We start from the raw sequence: 16,699 nt of genomic DNA on the forward strand, positions 1-16,699 counted from the left end.
AAACCTGCTGCCAGAGGAGGCTGAAGGCCAGGAGGTCCGAGGCTGAGCTTTCTTCCTCCTCCTTGCAGGAGCATCCTCCCCTGGCTCCAGACGCGGTGCCTGCTGCCCCGATCTGCTCCACGTTCCTTCCTCGTGGGGCTGGGAAGCTCGTGGCTGCTCAGGGCGGGTGAAATCACGGCGCTGTTTGCCGGAGGATTCTCGCTGCTCTCTCACAGGCTCTGTCAATGTTGACCCAACGCCGGTGGATGCAAGGTAACACTCCGGGAAATCTCTGTAAATACCAGCGAGGCTCCGTGAGCACAAAAAGCAGGGCAGCTTGTGCTCGGAGCGAGGCAAACCAAAGAGGACAGAGCGAGTCCCAGCCCTCCCTGGTGATGCAGAGGGAAACCGAGGTGCAGGAAAGGTCTGGCTCCATGAAGGAAACCTTGCTGCCAGCCACCCCCAGCGCCTCGGTCCCCCTCCTCCTGCCGGACCTCAGCACGATTTTCTTTCAGCCGGAGCACACCCAGCTTACAGCACGACAAAGCTGCTCTTGCGGGTGTTTGGGCACTTTCAGACTTACTGCGGCTTATAAATATATATTTATTATTAATTTTATTCCCTTTCTGGTGCCAGGGTGCACAGGATAAATCACCGCCGCGCTGCGATAAAGGGTCCAGGAGCCAATCTTTAGCTTTGCCTGAGATTTATGCCCCTTTAAAAACAAATATCCTGACAAAGAGAGAGATTTCCTGGCACAGAGCAGCTCTGTTTAATTAGAGAGGTGATTCATGTTTTCAATCACGGTTTAATACCGAGCCCTTTGCAGTCAGCAGCAAAGCAGGAGCCTGCAGGTCTACCAGGCTCCTGAAAGCAAACCCACCTCGGGTTGCCCCTCACCACCAGGGGCCAGCCCTGGCCACCAGGCTCAGCTCCATCCCCCTGTGGTCCTCCTAAGGTGGGACCAGCATCGCCCCAGGGCTGGGCAGCTGCTGCTGGAGAGGCAGAGCCAAGCTTTGGTGAGCCCAGCTGGAGGATGGGAGTCTCGTGCCACCCCTGGAAACCAAAGCTTTGGCCCTAATTCTGCTCCAAAGTGGGGGCAAAAGGTCCGTTTTGGGGAAAAACAACTGAGGAACGGGGACAGCGTGGTGGAGCAGCTCCTGCTTCTGGTGGCCGTGGGTCCAGCCGGTGTGGGACCAGCACCAGGAGCCCAAGCTGGCATCACCCCTGTCCCCGCACCCTGCTGAGCATCTCGACAGAGGGGTGGGAGCGAGCCTTGGGGTGGGACCTGGGGCGAGCCCCCAGCCCCACAGATGATGACTGGCAGCGTGCAGACACCGCAACTGCCTGGGCAGCTTCTGAGAGCCGGCGGACGCCCTGCATGCTGCGCTCCCGACCATCCCATCCCGGGCATCAATTCAGAAATAAAGCAGACGCGGCCAAGGCCCATAAAATTAATTAGCTCTCACTTGAAATTAAGCATCTCCAATGGCTGTTTCATGGAGATTTAATTAAAAGTCTGAAAGTTGTGCTGTAAGCAGGAGCTGCAGCTGAGCCGGAGGGGATGGGGCGGAGGCACAGGGCTGGAAGCCGGCACCACGTCCCCAGCCGTGGCTGCGTGTGCCACTGCGTAATGGGAGGGCACGAGCTGCTGTCTCCTGTCCCCGACTGCGTGGCCCTGGCCACCCTCTCTCAGCTCCAGAGGATGTGAGCTGGCGGCTCCCCCAGCTCACAGGAGGCTCCTTCTGCCCCCTGGGATTTGCCCCTGAGACAAAACCCAGCAAAGGGATGTGGGTTGGGGGCAGAAATCCCCTTGAAGTCTGCTTGGGGGCTCCAGGCAAAGCCCAAACCACTGCCAGGCTCCCCCTGTATGACACAGGCTTGATGCTGAAGCCATCGCTCCTAACATTCCTCCCAGGAGAACGCCCGTGCTGGCGTCTTGTTTTTCCCTGACACACTAATTTCTGGAGAAGGACAAGGAGCTCGAATCTGAATAAGGAGGCTTTGATGGAAAAGCATCCAGCCTCGCTTGCTGCCTCCTGATGCTCCAGCCTGCTCCACGGGCGAGCTCCCCGTTGCTCCCCACCTTTCTACACCCCTCTGTGCTGCCTCTGAGGTCCCATCCCGGCTGCACGCATCAGACAGACCCAATGGGTGTCGTTAAGTGTGAGTTACATAATGGCTAATTTATCTTAATTATATAAAGCCTATATCCACGCAGTATTTTATCTCATTCATAAACGATTTATGCCACTTTTTTTTTTCCTTTTTTTTTTTTTCTTTTTCCCTGCCATGCCCCGGCCTTGTGAACCCTCTCCATGCCCCCCCTCCCCGCAGCATGGCCCCAGCTTATTTTTGCAGGGGAAAAAATGAATTAGCATCGTGCTAGTGACATGCCAGCGTCCCTGCTTCTCCATCAGCGTTTCAGGGGCGTTCGTCAATCTGGGGGGACGGGGGGGTGCGAAACGCCCGGCATGGGGCCAAGGCGCTTTGCTGTCCCCCCGCGCAAAGGCACGGAAGCCGTTTTGCTGCGGATCCCTACAAATTCACCAGGTTTTCGGTGCAGGGGCTTGGTGGGAGGGGGGGTGACACCGCTGTCTCAGCGCTGGGGACTTGCTGCCACCCGGTGGCTGCCGAGGGCAGAGCTGGAGCCCGGCACCGGGGCCCCCGCGCGTGGGCGAGCGGGTGGGCGACCACGGGGACGCGTGTGCACGAGGGTCCTCCCGTGTCCCCCGTGTCCCCTCATCACTTCAGGGTGTCATCTGGAGCCACACGTCCCCCCTGGGTGCTCTGCGTGCCTTAGCCCACCCCAGGGGTGCCCACAGTTTGGGCAGCCTCCGTCTCCATCCTCTGACCACGAGCAAGCTCGGCAAGAAGGAGGCTTTGTCAGGTTTTTGGTAAATTAAAGTATCTCCCATAAATCAGCAAGGGGAGGGAAGAAGCTGTCCCGTAACTGTGGGAGCTTCCCGGGGAAGGGAATCGCTTTGCAGGGATTTAATCACTCGAGGGTTCTCAGGGGGCTGCGTGTGGGGTGGGTCTTCCCCAGGACCCGTGGCCCAAGGGTCTGGTGCTGGGATGGCCCAGGCAGGGTGGGCAGGACCTCACCTGGACCCCCCACAAGCGGCCTCCACCCAGCCCAGGCTCAGAGCAGCAGGAAAGGCAGGTGTAAGACACTGAAGAAGGTACCTGGGTAGGGTGGAACACCCAAAAGCCATCCAGGTGAGGCTCAGAAAATGAGGACCTGCTTGGGACCCTGCCAGGTTTAAACGGGACAGCCCCAGGGGGCATGTGGGCCACTCCAGGGATAATACCTCCGTGGCCCTCCATGCTCCCACCTCGTGATGTGCAAGAGACAAGCCAGCAGCACCAGGGTTGTGGTGGCACCAGCAAGGGGACTCGTTTGGAGCTGGCACCTCCTGGGGTGGCACCTGGCTCACAGGGCACCGGGCGTGACAGCCTCCAGCCCTGGAGGGCCTGGGGTGATTTCCCCGTGCAGAGGAGCACATCCTGCCCCGAGGAGCCAAGGTGAGGGCAAGTGGCTGCTGCACCAGGTTCCCCTGGTGGCCCCAAGAGATCCACCAGCAGCCACAGGGATGTCCGGACCCACACCTTGCCTGCATCGTTCATGTCAGGGCTGTGCAATCCCTGTTGGGGTGCTGGGACTGCAAACGAGGGGGTGCTTGCAGGGCAAGGGTGTGCAACGAAGAGTCTTGCACCATCTCCTGCTTTGCATCGAGATGTTGGGTTATGCTACGAGAGAGGATGGGCCTTGGTCGTCCTCCAGCAGCAGATATGAGGAAAAGCGACAGCATTTTGGGGGCCATCCCTTAGGTCATTGCAGAGCCATACGTTACAAACCCACTTCGGTCCTTCTATCTAGACAGGGTCTTTCCCTCTGAAAGGGCTGGAAAGACGGATTTCCAGCCAAAAGCATCGCTCACGATTCAAAATGCTCAAAGCTGGAGCTTATTGCCATGGGGAAGCAGCCTGCGGATCCCCAAGGAGAGGAGTGAATGTCTTGGTGACTGCGCGTACGCTCTCCCAAATGCCACCAGGAATAAGACGTCCTGCTACCTGCCGCCAGTGCCAAAACCGACTGCAGAGCAGAGGAGCCCTGCAGAGAGGAGGGGACGAGGAGGGGAAGCGCTCGCCCACGTGCAAGGGAGCAGGGTGGGCGCCCACGTTCCCCTCCCACCCCACAGCACGCGTGACGAGGCATCGCCCGCACCCCATGCCCTGCTCCCCACCGCCTCCCTGCTGCCCCACGTCCCCTTCCTTCCGCCAGCCAGCTGGAGAGGCTTCCAGAGCCGGCAGCTCGGTGTGCCACCTTGGGTTCGTGCAGTCTGAAGCAGGCGGAGAGGGGGACGCGGTGACACTCCTGACGCACGGGGACATCAGCAGGAGGCAGGGTGGGGGTGGCCAGACCCCCCGTGCACGGCGCGAGGCAAGAGGCACGGGCTGGAAATTAAGGCAGAGGAGCTAATGAGCGAGAAGAGGGGAGCACGGCAGAGGGGGGCATCTCCTGCAGGGTGGCTTGTCGCCTCCGCTCCTTCTCGGTGGCACCCTGGGAAGTGTTTAGCACTGCAGCATAATGCCTCTAATCGCAGCCACGGCACTCACACCCCCGGCACAGGTGTTTCTTCCTCATCAGAGCAACGTGAAGCCCATTCCGTGCAGCAAAACCCCCTGAAAACCCCTCAAAACCCAGCCAGCGTGGCTCCATCCTTGCTCAGCCTGCACCTGGAGAGCTGAATGTCAGCGTGCGTCGGAGCCGAACGCGTGCAGCGAGGTGGCCGATGGCCTCCTGAGCCACGAACGCCCTCCTTGAGGGCATCGGAGCGGGACGGATGGCGCGTGGAGACCCACGTGCGCCGAGGAGCTGCTGGGCCGGGGCCTGTCAGGGCATTTTAGGTGGTTTGCTGGAGCGTTACACGCGGAGGAAAACATCCGCGGCTGGCGGCGGGCTGCGTGACTCACCGCCGCCCGGTTATGCAAGCAGAGCAGCTGCGGGGCGAGCGGGTGCCCCGGAAAAAAGCCACCCGGTTTTGGGGCAGCACACAGGGCCTTGGGGGGAGCACAGATTCCCTCTGCCTTGCGGGGGGGGGGGGGGCAGGGGAGGTGAGCCGGGCTGGGAACGGCTGAGAAAGCTCCCCAAAAGCTTGGCAAAGGGGAAGGTTTTGTAGGGGTGGGGGAGGAGTGTTCTCTTTTTCTCCTTCCCCTGGGAAGCCCCGGTGCCTGCTGCCTTCAGGGGAACTCCACAGGAGCCCCCAGGCCAGCGGGGGACACCCACAGCCCCTCTCCTCTCCCAGCAGCGAGAGCTCCCCACGGCCCCGTGCGAGGGGAAAGGGCCGAGCTGGCTTGGAGAGCACCGGGGGGGCGCACGGAGCCACCTCCCCTCCGTGCCCGGTGCTCGGTGCCAACCCCTCCGTGTCTCTCTCCCGTGCCCGGAGCCCCGCCGCCGGGCGATGCCCTTCTCCCTGCGCCCACGGGATGGCAGCAGCCGCCCGCGGCTCCTGCTGGGCACCCACGGCCACGCGTGGGGCTTCCCCGAGCCTTTTTTTCGGAGCCGGGGGCGTGGGGAGAAGAAAGCCGGGGCCTCGGCGGCCGCTCGCAGGGCTGCGTAGCCGCGGTAGCCGCGCGCCTTCCCCGCTTACGGATGGGCTGGGAAGTGCTTCACCCTCATGTGATGCGAGCGCGTCTTCCTCCTCGCCAAATAGGGAACAGAAATGTTTATCCAACACTTCTGCCTCCCTCCCCTCCAGCCGCAGCAGCGGCCCCGTTAGCATCCCGTGCTCTGCCGCCGGGGCCGCCGCTTGCCCCGCTGCTGCCCCGGGTGCTGGTGCCCCGCCGGCCGGATTTTGACCTGCGCTATCTCGCCTTATCGCTCCCGTGCACTTCAGCCCCTCTGCTTGTTCCCTCGATCGATCCCGTCGCAATGCCTACGTGCGGGCATCCTCCCCGCTGCCCTCCCTTCCCCTCCTGCCTGCTGCGGGCTCCTCGGCCCAAAGCTGCTCCAGCAGCGCCCGGAGCCCTCTCCGGATGCGTGCAGGGAGGGTGACAGCAGCCAGCCCTGGGCGTGTGATCCCCAACTGGGACCTCAGTGCCCCCCCTACCCCTCCCAGCATCCCAGGGCAGCCGTCCCCACATCTCCACCGGTCTTGTCCCCTGTCCCATCACCATCAGGACAGCATGCCATGCTCCAGCCTGCAGCTCGCCGTGGGAGATGCTCCCACCGGGGTGCCAGAGCACCAGGGAGGTCACTTCTCCTCCCCTCTGCTGAAATTTCCTTTTCCCATTGCCTTCCCCTGGTGCCCCACAGGCAAACGAACCCTTCTGCCCACCTCCCTCGCGCACTGTCCTCCCGTGCCTCTTTCTGCCTCTGGAGCCGAGGGTTTCCAGCTGCAGCAGTGCTGCTGGGTCACTCCAGGCTTTCCTGTCACCCGGGGGCTTTCCTTCTCCATTTTCTTCTCCAGAGCCACATGGGGCTTTGCCCAAAGCCTCGGGGGCTGATGGCCACACTGGCCACACTCCACCCCATGAGACGCAGAGCGGGGGTGGCAGGGCCATGGGTGCCTGTGGGGTGGTGCCCCAGGGGGTGACAGGGCGGTGGGTGCCCGGGGGGGTCAGCAGGCTGCGTCCTGAGGGTGGGGGGCCAGTGGGCAAGCAGGTGCCGGTGGGTGCCAGCAGGGTGGTGCCCCACGGGGCGCAGCGGCAGCGGGTCCCCGCGCCATATCACGTCCCCAGTGAGTCAGCGGGTGCCAGTGGGGTGGCGTCCCGTGGGGTGGAGTGGCACGGGGCGGGGGGGGGGGGGGGACGACACCGGCTTCCTAGTGCCACCGCGGGTCCCCAGCGGGTCACCCAGTGGGTGCCGGCGGGGAGGTGCCCCACGGGGCGCAGCGGCAGCGGGGTGCCAGCGGCTCCGGGTGTCACCGCGTGTCCCCAGCGCCTACCGGCGGGGCTCCCCCCCCCCAGGGGAGGGCTGGCAGCGGCCTCGGGCGGGGCGGTGCCGGGGCTGGCAGCGGCGGGTGCCGGCGGGGCGGGCTCCCGCGGGGCGGCCCGGGGTGGGGCGGCGGCGGCGGCGGCGGCGGCTGCGGGGCGGGGAGCGGAGGCGGCGGCGGCCGGGCGCTCGGGGCCGCCGTTACCAATCAGCACCGGGAGGAGCGGAGCGGGACCGGGAGCCGGGAGCCGGGAGCCGGGAGCCGGGAGCCGGGAGCGGGGCCGGGGCCGTGGCCGGGGCCGGGCGGGCGGCTGGCTGTGCGCGGCGCTCGGTACCGGGCGCGTCCTGCCGCCGCTCGCCCTCCGCGCGGCCCCGGGAGCGGCCCGGTGGCGGCGGCGTTGGAGGCGGCGTTGGAGGCGCGCAGGGGCGCGGGATGTCCTCGTCGCCCGGCGAGGAGTGCCGGTCGCCCGTGGGGCTGGACTGCTGCAGCTGCTGCCTGGACTTGGCCAACCGGAGCGGGCCGGAGGAGGGGGCCGGGGGCGAGAACAACAACCCGGGCAGCCCCACCGTCAGCAGCTTCCGGCAGCTGCAGGAGCAGCTGGTCCGCAAGAACCTCAACACCGACAAGCTGAGCTCCATCATGCGCCAGGACTCGCTGGAGCCCGTGGTGCGGGACCCCTGCTACCTCTTCAACCAGGGCATCTGCAACAGGAACATCGACCAGACCCTGCTCTCCATCCTGCTGCTCTTCCACAGGTGGGTGCCGCCGGCGGGGACGCGTTGGGGTGGCAGGGTGCAGGTGTGTCCCGCGGCTGGTGGTGCCCGGCGTGTGGCCCCTGGCTGCGTGCCTCGGTCCCCAGCCCCGTGGTCGTCCCCCTGGCTCCGTCATTCCCGTGCAGACGCTGCCAGCAGGGCCGTGGGCAGCCCTCCTGCGAGGACAGGGGCAGCTGCTGCTCAGAGGCTGTGCCACCTCCGGAGCCACCTCTGGAGTTAGTGAGAAGATGTTGGGGGGGGGAGCCCAGGAGCCCCGCTGCCAGGCCCTGCTCCTTCAGCAGCTTCCCTCGCAGTAAACACAGCGGGGACAGGTTTGGCCTGGGTGGCATTTCCCATCACCCAAGCCATGGGGCTGGTACCATGCCCGTGGGCTGGGGATTTACACCCCCAAAGGCTGGGCAAGGGGCACCCAGAGCTACTTTAGGCATCTCCCCAAAGTGCTGGTGGCCCCCTGGGTCTGGTGCTGCACCCGTGGCACCTGTGTGACCAGCGGGGCACACGCACTGCCTCACCCCACGTAGGGTCCCTGCTCCTTCTGAGCCACCCTCGGCTCCTCTGGCACTTGCATAACACGGGGCCCATGCTCAGGTGGGAAAGGAGGGGCTGGGCTGCCCGCCAAAGCACCCGGCTGCACAGCGAAGCAGCCTGGGCGGGAGGGAAATTGGGGCGAGAAGCAGAGATTTCCCTCGGCGGCGTGATGCTGCAGCCAGCTGGCACCACGGGCAGGGGAGGGAGGCGAGACCATCCCCAGCGCACGCTGCGAGGGCTGGGGATCGGAGCCAAGCGGCCGGGTGCTCCCCCGGGGAAGGCAGAGGCAGTGCCCGTGGGCACGGTCTGCCCGCTTTGGGGCCGGTCCCTGCTGGGGCAGGACCCTGGTGAGCACCAGTTTGCTCTGCCGAGGTGGAGAGCGAGTGCAGGTGCTTGGGGAGCAGGGTTCCTCCCCACTGGTGTACATCGGTGCCCCACACTGCCTGACCCCGTCCCCTGGTGCCATGTCCTGGAGGCTGCGCTCGGTGCCGTTCTCAGGCAGTTGTGTGCCCACACCTCCGTTCGCTGCTGTTTTGCTCCAGCCTGAACTTTCTCCTCCTGGGGAATGCGCCAAGATACCCAAGAGGTGATAGCACACGGGGCGGGGGATTGTGGGTGCCGGAGGAACACCCCGATAACATGCCCGATAAGGGCACCCTCGCTGCTGGCACCAGGGAACTCGAACAGGTTGGTGGCCCTTGTTGTGACCGATGTGCTCCTGCGCTGGCATGGGAGGAGGAGGAGGAGGTCGCGTGGGTGCTCGTGCTCACGTGGGGCCAAAGCCCATGCTGGAGTCAGCACCATGCTGGGGGTTTGGCCAACCTGCATTCAGCATTCCCAGCCTGTTTCGGGGTTTTTCCCCCAGGTTGCGTGGTCCTTGCGGGGCTCTCCGTGCTCTTTGCTCACCGCCGGGACGCAGGAGGCAGGGATGCTCCAGCCCTCTGCTCCCGCACGCAGAGGCTCCTGCAAGAACCCCGGAGGGCACACGTTCAGAAAGGGCTTCCCCGTCCCGTGCCACCTTCCCCTGGTCCCGGGCAAGAAAATCAGAAAGAGCCAGGGCCGGGCAGGCGGCAGAGACTCAGGCAGGAACCTTGCAGCCCCCGCTTTCCAAGCACGGGGTCAGGCTGGCGAGCAGGAGGCGCGCGGGGTGGCATCTGCGGCACGGCACCGCTTGTTCCCGTCCGTCTGGCGTCCCTTGGCAGCAGCGATGCCACGGCCCAAAGGGCAGCCCCGGGGAGCACATTCCTGCCCGGCGAGTGGGTTGGAGCAACAAGGAGGCATTGAGGCAGCGGGAGCGGGCACGGGCGTGAGAGAGGGGTGGGTGTGGGACGGCGCTGCCCGGGGAGGTGGCCACGGGAGCATCCCCAGCCCACCAGGACAAAGCTGCCTGCGCCTTTCCTACGAGGCTGTGGCCGAAGGGGGTCACCGGGGTCTCAGCATCACAGCCTCACACGAGTGGGAAGCAAATAGACCCCGTCTGCGGTGCCCCGCTGGTTTTGGGGTGCACGACCAGGTGCACGTGGGCGAGGGCCACGGAGGCGTGGAGGCTGCAGCCAGCCCCGAAGCCATGCTCCGCCGATGAGCACCGAGTTATATTTATCCGGGCACTGCACATCGCTGGCTTCGGGACAGGAGTTTGTCACCCTCCGTCTGCGTTTATATCTGTCAGGAGGGGGGGCTGCAGAATGGCTCTGGGGGCAGGTGGGGAGCACAGGGTCCTGAAGATCAAGTCCAGCCTGGTGGCTCCTGTGGGGATGGCAGCACTATGGGACAGGTTGGGATTAGGGTTGGGGTTGGGTTAGGGTTGGGTTTAGGGTCAGGGTCAGGGTTAGGAATGGGTTTAAGGTTTGGGTGAGGGTTAGGGTTAGGATTGGGGTTAGCACTGGGGTTAAGGTTTGTTTTAGGGTGTGTGTTACGGTTGTTGTTAGGGTTGGGATTAAGGGTGGGGTTGGATTTAGGGTTGGGTTTAAGAGTTAGGGTTAGGATTGGGTTTGCAGCTAGGGTTAGGGTGTAGGGCTAGGGTTAGGTTTAGGTTTAGGATTAAGGTTAGGATTAGGATTAAGGTTAGGATTAGGGTTACGGTCAGGATTAGGGTTAAGGTTAGGGTTAAGGTTAAGGGTTAGGGTTAATGTTAGGGTTAGGTTTAAAGTGAGTGTTAGGACGAGGGTTAGGGTTGGGGTTAGGGCTGGAGCTGGGTTTACGATTGGGTTTAGGGTTAGGGTCAGGGTATGGCCTCGGGCTGTCCCCAGGTGGTGGCACGTGCCCGCGCACAGCTGGTGGCCAAGGCTGGGCCCGTGGGGGACGGCAGCAGTCGCAGCTACAGGTCCTGCTCGCGGCCCCTTTGCGTTCGCCCTGTTATTGTTTGGAAATGTCAGCGAGGGCAGGGTTTCAGCGACGCGGCCTGGCTCCGAAATGCCCGGGATGCTTCGCAAAGGCCAGGCGGGGTATTAATAACAGGCTCTGCCGAAGACTGCGCAGCTCCAGCACCCGTCCTTGCCTGACCTCCTCGGGGGCGGCTGGTGGCGCTCGGCTCCTCTCCTGCTCCCGACCCCACCACCCGGCGTCTGTCCGGGCTTCTCGCGTCCGTCTGTCCGGCTTTGGGGGCTGCCAAAGCTCCCCCAGCGCCCAGCGTCCCCAACAGCGAGCGCCAAGCCCGGGTGGCACCCCTGAGAGGAGAAGCTGAAGGACTCCGGGGTTTCCTTGGGCGCTGGGAAGAGGTTGCCCCGGGTGCTGCTGTGCGGCTTCCCAGCTCCCGTCCGCTCATTATTATAATGAGCTGCCTCCCAATTAGCAAGCTGGGCACTCCTCTAACGGGCCCTGCAGCCTCACGGCCACGTCCTCTCCGTCCCTGCTTCCCCCAAACCGGACGGGATGCTACCGGGGTGCGCTGGGGGGGTGAGCTCCGGGAGGAAGAAAGGGGGCCCGGTGACAAAGTTGGAGAAAGAAAGGAAAATTGCAGCTCTCAGCAGGCCGGCGCTGGGGTGTGCGCTCGCACGCCAGCGCGCAGAGAACTGGGAGTACGGCCAAGTACCTTTATCAGAGGAAGCAGGCCGCCCAACAGCTGGACGGGGGAGCCTGCCAGGGCCCCCCCCCGCGCCCTCCTCAGCCTCCCCCAGCCCCACGGGTCCGGGGAGACCCCCCAGTGCCACCGTCCTCATAGGGTGGTGGGCGGGAGAGGTTCTCCTCCAGCCGTCCACACCGCAAACCCTCGCCGGGTGTTTGTAAGGACTGTGATCGCCTTCCCACGGCTCCAGGGTGCCGTGGGTTGGGGTCTAGCAAAGCCCCCAGCAGCACCTCAGAGCTTGCACGCCTACAGGTGCACCCCGGGGGGGTTGTTCTCTGCTCTGTGGCCACTCCTGCCCTGCCTGGGGACATCTGTGAGCCCTCCGAGGTTCTCAGGATGAGGAAACCAGAGGTGGCCGACTGGCTCAGCACGACACTGGGGATTTGGGGCTGTGAAAGGCAGGGTTTTCTTCGCTGCGTGTTTGCAAGCAGTGGCTTTTCCTCTCCCCCCTGCCCCCCCCTCTCCGCTCTGACCCTTTGAGCCGGAGGTCTGGCTGTGCTGGGCAGCTCTGGCTCGGTGCCTTTCCCATATTGCTGCTCTCCAGCCTCTCCGAGGCCCGGCTATAAACATTTCCCACGCCTCAGCCCCTCGGAAGGGCCTTCCTCCCATTGAACCGAGTCCTTGGAAGAGAGCAAGCCAGCCAGGAGCGCTGCCACGGAGCAGCGGGAAGGGCCTGGGGGCCGGGGGAGAGCGGAGGCTGAGGCCGGAGGGCTGCTGCGAGCAGCACTCGCCGTGCAACGTGCCTGCAGGACGGGGTAGCGTGCGCGCAGCAGGGGCGTGCTCGCGGGGCATGCGCGCACAAGCGTGTGCATGCATGTGCGTGCGTGCAACTCTGTGCAAGGTGCACGCACGTGGGCTGCCAAGCGCACACGTGTGCGTGCCACAGATGCATGTGCTAGGCTTGCGTGCGTGTGCGTGTGTGTGTACACGGCACGCAGGTGTGGGGGGGGCACGCGTGGGCTGCAAGCTGTGCCCGTGCTCGTGTGCGTGTTGCATCCTTCCCAGATGGGAGCCATCCGGAGCGATCCGTGGGGGCTTCCCTCGGTGCTGCGGTGCTGGGGGCAGCCCAGATTTTCCCGATTCACCTGGGAGGGGTGCCCCAAAGCAGCCAAGCACCCACGGCACCGGGGCTGGGTGGGCACCCACCACGGGAGGGCCCCGGCACGGTGCCACCAAGCGCGTCCTGCCCCGCGCAGCGGCGTCCCAGGGGCTGTCACACAGAGCGCCTTTCACCCGCCCGCTCCCCAGCTCGGGGTGGCACGCTGGCCCCTGAAAGGGACAATTGAGCACGGCTGAGGTCACCCCCACCCCCCCCAGCGTCTGTACCCCGTGCCCGCGTCCCCTCCCCGCAGCCTGAGGACACTGCCAGCATCCCTCGGACATCGCTGCCAGCGCCGGGGCGCAGAGGGGCCGGAGAGGGGCATGGCCATCCCCCCGCCGTACTCCCCCAGCCTCTTCAGGAGGAGGGACCGGTGAGTGGGGTGCTGGGGGGGGCGCACAGTGCCTTGCTGGGGGCTTTGCGTGGGTCAGGGTGCTGCCGTCACGGGGCAGTGCACGTCACCTCCCCGGAGGGACACGGGGGGCCCTGCGTGTGTCCCCTCCTGCGTGTGTCCCCTCCTGCGTGTGTCCCCTCCTGCGTGTGTCCCCTCCATCAGGCCGGGGCACGGTTTGCGTCCATCCTTGGGGCACCGACCCCAGATGCGGGTTTTTGGGGTCCTCCACAGCATCAAGACTCAGCTCCGGGAGGGGGGGGTCTCTTGCAGCAGGGGGAACGCGGTGGGAACGGGGCTTGCACACGCGTGTGCGCACGCAGGATGCTGCCGGCTGCATCCACACACGCACCCCGAGGACCCCCCCAACCTCCCCTCCAGGACGCAGCTCCGGGGGTCCCGCAGCTCGGGACACGGTGGGGGGCACCGATACGGGGCCAGGGCCGGCTCCGGCCCCGCTGCAGCCCCGGTCCCGGCCGCAGGGGGGCGGCTCCCCCCCCCCAGGCGCGGCCCCGCCGTGCCGGGTTATGCAAGGCCGGGGCGGGGCCGCTGCTGGCCCCGGGCTTGTTTTGCGCCCCGGGGTTTGTTTTGCACTCGGGGGTTGTTTTGCACTCCCGTTTCTGTTGTGTTTGTGGTGGTGGATTCATTTTTTTTTTTATGGTGTTTTGATTTTTTTTTTCTCCCCAGTCCGGTTTTGTTTTGCTCGGCGTTTTTGTTTGGGGTTTGCCCTCCCGTTTTGGGTTTGCACTCCCGTTTTGGGTTTGCTCTCCATTTAGCTTTGCCCCCTTTCCCCCTGCGCGCCCCCTTTCCCCCTGCGCACCCCCTTTCCTCTTTGCGCACCCCTTTTTCTCTTGGCGCACCCATCGCAGCCCCTTTTTCTTCTGCACCACGACCCCCCCCGGGCCCTGACCCCCCAATAAGGGTCGCCCCCCCCCTCACCCCCCCATCCACCCCTCCCTGCAGGTCGCGGGGTGCAGCACCGGGTGGGGAGGGGACGCGGTGTACCGGGGGGGGGGACGCGTTGTACCGGGGCAGCCCCGCGCGTTACCGGGCGTTACCGGGAGCGGCGCTGCGGGGCTGGGGGCGGCCCCCCTCGCCGACCCCGCCCGCCGCCCATATAACCGGGGGGGCGGCGGCAGGAGCCCGCAGTGCGCCCCGGCCCCTCCGTTCGTTGCGTTCGCTCCTCGCCGCCGCCGTTCCCCGCAGCCATGAGCACCGGCGTGTACCAGTCCCCCATGGAGGTGGCTGTGTACCAGCTCCACAACTTCTCCATCTCCTTCTTCTCCTCTCTGCTGGGGGGGGACGTGGTCTCCGTGAAGCTGGACAACAGGTAGGGGCAGGCCTGGGGAACGGGAATGGGAATGGGAACGGGGGTGGGGGGGGGGGGAGCCCGTGCGTTGCCCCCCTCCGCCCCCTTCCATCCTCAAGCGTTGCCCCTCCGGTGAAGGGGGAGCCTGGGGCACTGCCCCCCGTGAAATGTGGGGGCTCTGTTGGATGCCCAGTGAAGGGGGGGGGTGCACCCTGGTGTGTGGATCCGTGGGGGCTTGCTGCTAACGCCCTCCCTCTCCGCTCTCTTCCAGCGCCTCCGGAGCCAGCGTGGTGGCCATCGACAACAAGATTGAGCAGGCAATGGTGAGCTCCAGCCCTCCGTCTCCACCGGGAGGGGTGCGGGGGGGGGGTCCCCGTTCTGTGGGTGGGTGTCTCCCCCTGGAGCTGGGGGTCCCCCCCGCTCCCCAGCCTGTTGCTGGGCAGAGCAGCTCCTTTGTCTGCCTGCTGCAGCTGGCAGAGCTCATTGGCTCCGGCTGCGCCGCAGTGCGCAGGGAAAAAAGGGGGGGGGGATGGATGGGGGACATGGGAAGGACCCTCCGGGGGTGTGTGGGGGACAAGCCGCGTCCCCCGGCTGCTGGGGACTTGCAGCCTGCCGGCCTCCCCCTGGGGAGGGGGGTGATGGATGCGGGTGCCTCTGGAGGTGGGGAGATGGGGACCCTGGGCTGGGGGGCACCGGGGTGCAGGGGATGAGGTGGGGGGGATGTGGGGTGGGGAAAAGTCCTGGGAAGCCACCCGCCCCAGGGCACGGCCGTGACGGGTCCCGCTCCTTCCCCCTTGCAGGACCTTGTGAAAAACCATCTGATGTATGCGGTGCGGGAGGAGGTGGAGGTGCTGAAGGAGCAAATCAAGGAACTGTTGGAGAAAAACTCCCAGCTGGAGCGCGAGAACAGCCTCCTGAAGACCCTGGCCAGCCCCGAGCAGCTGGAGAAGTTCCAGTCGCGGCTCCCCGCCGAGGTGCTGTGCCCGCAGGAGCAGAGCCCTGGGGCGGCCCCCCCGGCCCCGCAGGCGGGGGGCTCTGCGGTGTAAGGTGGCTCTGTCCTCGGGGTGGGCAGAGCCACGGAACTCTTTCTACTTCCATCTCCTGCAAAAAAAAACCAAACAAACAACCAAGAACCTAAAAACCACAAAGCCGTTTTTCCGCCTCGCGCGGAGGACTGCCGGAGCCCGGCGCTGAGCCGTGCCCCCCGGGCAGAGCCAGCGGCCGCCTCCCCCGTGAGGATGCTCGACCGCCGGGGAGGTGCTGGCAGCAGCTGACCTCGCCGAAATCTGGGTGCCCCGCGGCCCCAGGGTGGGACCCCGCCGTTGGAAGGAGCGCGCCCCGAGCCCCGTGCCTTTGCTGCGCTGATTTTGTTTTTCTTTTGTTGTTGTTGTTTTTTTGGGGGGTTTTGGGGAGGGAGGCAGCCGAAACCTGACTCTCGAGCAGCACGGGCAGTTGTGGTTGCACGCACGTCGGCGTGGGGATTACGAGGAAAAAAGGAGGAGAAAGAAGAAGAAGAAAAAAGCTTGTTTTACTAGTTCAGAGTCTTCTGTAGCCGTATCTATGTGCAAACATGAGCAGCACCCGCGATGCTGCGGGTGCTCGGGGCCAGCCGTGCCCTTCTCTGTACAGCTGGGGGATGTGAGTGGAGACTGGAACGACAAGCGGCTGTAACTGGGTGAACTGGGCGGCCCAAAGGAGGGAACGGCAGCGATGGGGGGGCTGCGCTCCTGCCTGCGCCCCCCGGGGCTCGCCGGCTTCCCAGGTGACGGGACGTCCCTGCGGACGTCAGACAGTTGGAGCGGTGACACGGTTGTGTAAATTTTATTAGAAAAGGCAATAAACTCTACTTTTTTACAGAAATGCCTCCCCCACCTCTGTGTACGTAGCTGGGGCGGGGGGTGCTGGGTGGGATGGGGCTGGAGTTCCCTGGGTGCTGCCAACCTGCTGGGTTTTGTGGTGCTGCTCCTCTGCTGGGGAGCCAGCAAGAACTGGGTCTTGTTCCCTTCATTTGGGGATCTTGTTTCCTTCATTTGGGGATCAGCCTCCCTGGCTGGGCTGAAACGGGATTTTAGAGAGGAGAGCATCCTATGGAAAGGGAAAGGCCTGATCCTGCGGGTCTTGCCAGGGCTGTGTGTAGGGTGGGGGCAGGCAGAGCGCTGTGCTCTCCCTCCCCAGCTCTTCCCATGGCTTCTTGCAGCCCCAATGCAATTTTTTAGCCATCCCGAAGCGCCCTGTGAGGGTTGGAGCAGGGCTGGGTGCATGCGGTGATCCTGAATTTGGGCTTTTGGCTGGGGCCAGACGCAGCTCCCTGATGGGTTTTGCACCCTGGGCCAGCAAAGGGACTGCAGCGGTGCCCCTGGGGAGCCCACATCCTGCAGCCTCCCCTGCTGAGGGTGGCGTGAGGCAGGGCAGGGCAGTGCCGGGGCGCTGGGTGCCCTGGAAACGCCGCGCAAACACCAAAACAGCAGCCCACGCAGCCGCCGGGGTGCCCGGCCCCATAGCCCGGGGCTGGGACTCCCCCCCCGCCGCAACCCTTTCGGGCACCCCCGGGGACATCGTGCAGCTTGCACACGCGTGTGCAAACGCGCTCCCCCCGCCGGGTGCGCGCACGGTTGCAC

At 65.0% G+C, this 16,699-nt stretch overlaps 1 protein-coding gene across 2 annotated transcripts; it reads left to right on the plus strand.

The window, feature by feature from the left end:
• The first annotated feature begins 7,119 nt into the window (after positions 1-7,119).
• TSC22D3 (TSC22 domain family member 3) lies at positions 7,120-15,372 on the plus strand. 2 transcript variants are annotated; one of them, XM_082770805.1, is made up of 3 exons: positions 7,120-7,672; positions 14,353-14,404; positions 14,882-15,372. In XM_082770805.1, the coding sequence occupies exons 1-3, from the start codon at positions 7,350-7,352 to the stop codon at positions 15,125-15,127; spliced, it is 621 nt and encodes a 206-aa protein (XP_082626931.1). In that variant the 5' UTR covers positions 7,120-7,349; the 3' UTR covers positions 15,128-15,372. The 2 variants fall into 2 exon arrangements, with proteins under 2 accessions (XP_082626931.1, XP_082626932.1); XM_082770806.1 differs by lacking the exon at positions 7,120-7,672 and adding an exon at positions 13,903-14,102.
• The last annotated feature ends 1,327 nt before the right edge of the window (positions 15,373-16,699 follow it).

Source organism: Aythya marila, assembly GCF_965140915.1.
Source record: "Aythya marila genome assembly, chromosome: 13".
In the NCBI taxonomy this organism is placed as follows: domain Eukaryota; kingdom Metazoa; phylum Chordata; class Aves; order Anseriformes; family Anatidae; genus Aythya; species Aythya marila.